Source organism: Dermacentor andersoni, chromosome 9, assembly GCF_023375885.2.
Source record: "Dermacentor andersoni chromosome 9, qqDerAnde1_hic_scaffold, whole genome shotgun sequence".
Taxonomy (NCBI): domain Eukaryota; kingdom Metazoa; phylum Arthropoda; class Arachnida; order Ixodida; family Ixodidae; genus Dermacentor; species Dermacentor andersoni.
The window spans coordinates 16,577,656-16,582,091 of NC_092822.1; the positions used below are offsets into that span (position 1 = coordinate 16,577,656).

At 47.7% G+C, this 4,436-nt stretch overlaps 1 protein-coding gene across 1 annotated transcript; it reads left to right on the top strand.

The window, feature by feature from the left end:
- The first annotated feature begins 302 nt into the window (after positions 1-302).
- On the top strand, positions 303-3,977 carry LOC126527472 (uncharacterized). The gene is made up of 3 exons (XM_050175303.3): positions 303-454; positions 2,445-2,685; positions 2,982-3,977. The coding sequence occupies exons 1-3, from the start codon at positions 318-320 to the stop codon at positions 3,120-3,122; spliced, it is 519 nt and encodes a 172-aa protein (XP_050031260.2). The 5' UTR covers positions 303-317; the 3' UTR covers positions 3,123-3,977.
- Positions 3,978-4,436: the final 459 nt, after the last annotated feature.

Genomic DNA, 4,436 nt, shown 5'->3' on the forward strand with positions numbered 1-4,436 from the left:
ATGGTCTAAAACACGGTTCTCTGCTGACGCTGATGAGTCACGAATCGAGGAACATAGAGCTGACAGCGAAGGCGTGAATCATGTTGTTTTCCTTGCGAGCCGCATTCAAAACTCTCAGACAGGTCATTTTTATTTACGCGCGCTTTTTTGCAACTTCCATTTTATTTATTCTCGCTTTTTACTTTCCCCATTTGTATGACCCTCCCTTAGAAAGTGAGTCCTCATATAGTATATGTTTACATTAACATCTGTTTAATTAACAGCTATGAACACTTTCTCTTTCGCCGTGCTGCGGACAGGGAAACCGTTTCCGCAGCATGCTCCAAGCCTACTGCGCCTCCGGTTGCGACGGGCTCAAGGTCAGCACCGTGCGAAAGCTGCAGGGCTCCTATGCTGCCCTCTGGGAAGCGGCGCAGTACATGGACAAGAAGCTCTGCGCTGCGCTATTCTGCTGGTGCGTGCGCGAGTGATTCGCTACGATAAGGTGTGTGTGCCGAGATCACTGATAATGTTTGAACTTGGGTACACGTAATGTACAAGGTAAATATACTTGGTAGCGAAGCTTCCATAGAAGCCCATACGTTGAAGACATGACGGTTCATCGGCGGTTCATAAAGCCCCTTAAACTCCGTAATGGAGCGCCACGCTTTGATGAAGGCCGCCTCCTCTTCTCGCGTTCTGGCCGAGACCGACGCCGCGTCGCGTCGCTATTGGCCAAATAGAACCACGTGGGCCCTCGCGCCGGCTTCGTTTGTTTACAGTCGTGCTGAAGCGTCTACGGAGTGGCGAGGAGCGCATGTTGGCGCCGTTGCTATTCTGTGTTGTTTTGTATGCTACGCTCGAGCGGTGTAGGCGGCGCCACGGTCGAGGAGGGAGCGTGAGAGAGAGGAGAAACGAGGAGCAGTGAAGGCGGAGGAGGAGAGCGTCGCTACTTTACGAAGATTAAGGGGCTTTAGCGGTTTATGGGGATTAGCGCCATCTTCCGAAAGAACACTTCCGGCGGAAGAAAAAAATAATGTTACTCCATATCCGTTAGAGACAGTAGTGACTTCATTTTGTTATCGAAGGCGCGAAATTTCTTTTGGTGGCAAGCCATTAGAGCTGTATATTCAAATTCCCCGCTATTCGACTTGATGGGCGTTTCGAGATTTCAGCGCGCAAAGCGATGCAGGAAAAGGCCAGCCGTACGGGTGTCGAAATCGCACCCCTGCACAGAACATGCTTTGTTTGGAGGCCGACGAAAGCTTTAGGTGTAGAGTTATGGTCCCATCGTCGGACGCCAAAGCCGTCGGCCAGCGCAGTCGCATGAAAACAACTAAACAATTATCTGGCGGTCGTACCTCACTACTTTTGACTGAACAGGTTAAGAAACGATGAAGCTACCTGCGTCACCAACTTCAGACAAATGTTGACAACCAAACAGCACAGCGTGTGAGGGGAGCGTATTGTAACAGGTGAACTTAACGAGCGCGCCTTTCTGCGGACTTCAAGAGCTGCATTGCATTGCAAGATATAGCGGTGTCAACGCCCCCTCTTACGATGCGCGCTGAAAAAGAAAAGGTATTTATCGATAACAATAAAATAGAATAGAGTTGTCTTTTCTTTACTTGTCACGCATATATAAAATTGACTAGGAATTTTATTTTCGTTAAATGAATCTAACTCTGTCTCGCTTTAATAATAAAAAAGGCGCTTTTTTTTTCTTTCCAAATGTTTGTTCCCTCCAAACATAGCCGCGCTTCAATAACTGCTCCCATAACCGTCCTTGCTACTAATAAACTTGCTATTCAAGACTTGAACACATAATGTCGGCTCACAGATATTTCTAAAGCAGGCCGATCTGATAATAGGTTGGTGAATCATATGTCACGGATCCTTTGATTTCTTTTCTGTCATTTAGCCATTCCGCACGTGAAACTGGGGGTGTGCTCGCTCTTTGCCAATCCGCTTGAATGGGTATGTCCCACAGTGGGACAAGAAGTACACATAATCCCTAAATGTTGCTTGCAATGTGTCGTACTTTCGTACGCATACATCTGTCATCGACATTCTTCCTTCGACAAGCATCATACATCGCCTTCGTTCTTGTGACATCGCTCCGTGTACGTCTCCCACTGTGAATGCTCCTGATTTGGAGTTTCCATTTCGGCATAGCTTCTGAACGATCCAGTGCAAAAACATCAAAATTGCACAATTATGTTGTGACCTTTGCATTGGCTAGAAATAAACATTCCACGGGATCAAACCTTGCATAGGATGAATGTACAAGTAAACAAAATTGCATGCATCGCCGTTAGTTATAATGCATTGAATTAACCGCTTATTAATTAAATGCTTCGCTTCACATAGATTCCAACATGTGCGTTGGACCTGCATATATTTATCGCTGCGCGTCATGGCGCGTGTGAAGTTGATGCCGCAGCTGAACCCCTCTCGTACCGCAGGTACGTGGACACTGTGCTCAACATCGTGGTGAGCGTTCGCGCCGTGTATCACACGCTGTCGCACTACAACGCGTACTCGGCGTCCGGGGCGTACGTGCACGCCGCGTACCTGGCCGTCGCCTTCCTGCTCGTCTCGCTCTCCGCCGCCAACCTGGTGGCGCAGAGGAGGCACCTGCTGCAGGACATGTGCCGCCTGGTGTGCACAGTAGGCGGTGCCGAAGACGACGAGCTCTGCAACCAGGTGAGCAATGTCCGTCTGCCTATCCGTCCGTCCGTCCGTCATCTTTACACCCCTCTTCAATTATACCAAATCCTTCAAAGCATCCCGTCGTCATCACACCACCGTGATCATGCCACCGCATGCCACCGTGGTCATCATTGCATCATCGTCAAGCAGTCATCGTCACGCATTCGTTGCCTTACCGTCGTCGCGATGTCGTCGTGTCCATTGTCGTAAATGTAGCTTCGTCCTCTGACCCTCGTCATGCCGCCGTCGTTATCCGTGTGCTACAGCTGCCATTTCGCTGCGCCTTGCAGGTGATGCTGCTCCAGGAGGACGTCGCCAACGGGCAGCTGGCGTTCACCGGCTGGAACTGCTTCGACATCGACCGTCCCTTTATCCTCAGTGTCATGGGAGCGGTAATCACCTACTCCGTCGTACTGCAACAGCTCACTTAGACGAGCGCCTGCCGACCTAAATAAAAATCCTAAGATCACTAGATTTTAGCCTTTTAAGTGCAACAAGCCTCATTAAAATTAGTGCATTGACTGTGGAGAAAAACGATTTGTCCGATTCAGTGTGTGAAGAGCTCCCAAGCTAAAGCTTCCTCTTAATATAGGAAAAATAAAACGCTCGACAACGGGCCATCTCACGGGCGCCTGGGATCAGAACAGTCACCGAAGTTTTAAGAATAGCTAACGTCGTTGCAAAAGAGGGAGACAATTTACCAACAGAAAACACCTCGGAGTTAAGATCACGCGATCACTGCTCACTAAGCAAGAAGGAAAAAGAAGTGTTCACTGAAAAAAAAAATATATACGCCGAACGAGACATTTTGCTGTAGCTCAACCTGGACACACTAGAAACTTATCCTGAACAAAACCTCCCAAGTGTTTAAGAAGAACACACACACACACACGCACGCACGCACGCACGCACACGCACACCAAAACTTATGACCCCATGATGACGTCATCTGCACCACGGTGCGTGCACAAAATTGAAGAGAAGTCTGGACATATATTTTCCCTTCCCTAATCGACAAAGTTGTAGCGCATAGCATCGCGTTATTGTGTGACCTTCTAAATTTTTTTTTCTTCTGTCACCTTTGATAGCCTTTCCACAGCATATGGTAGCCAGCCGGTACTTTCACTGGCTAACCTCCCTATCATCCCTTCTTTCTCTCTCTCTTCTCTCGCCAAATAAACAGTGATAAACATTTCGAAACAATACTCTGCACCACCGAAAAATAAATTTTAGTGTTCCCCTTTAGTGACATTTCAAGTGGTAAGATACTAGACGCTACAAAGATCGTCTAGTTTGACAGCACGTAAATTATTTTAGGAGAGCGTTAACCTAGCAAGTAAATTGTTAAACCGAGTTGGTACACGCTCTATACCATAAATTCAAACGCGTACGATTCCGTAACTTCAACAACGAATTATTTCGTTTCCAGTTTCTACTGCATTTCTAACAGCGGCTTAATTCGGACTCCAAAATGTGCACTTGAGACTCCTCCACGCTTAGAGACCGGCTACCGAGCGATCACACATCGCGCTTCCATGTAATTACGCCTAAAAGGCGTCCGTTATTGTTCACCTTTTAATTGATCCTGACAATACATGTTCATCTGTAAGCGAGCACTCCTCGCGCCTTCTTTCATTTCGTGTTATTTCGTGCACGTGTTTTCGCATTCATGTTACCAAACTATCGATAGCCTAACGGCCTATGTGCAGTCAACTCCACGCATGCGTATATGGGAGAGGGGAAGG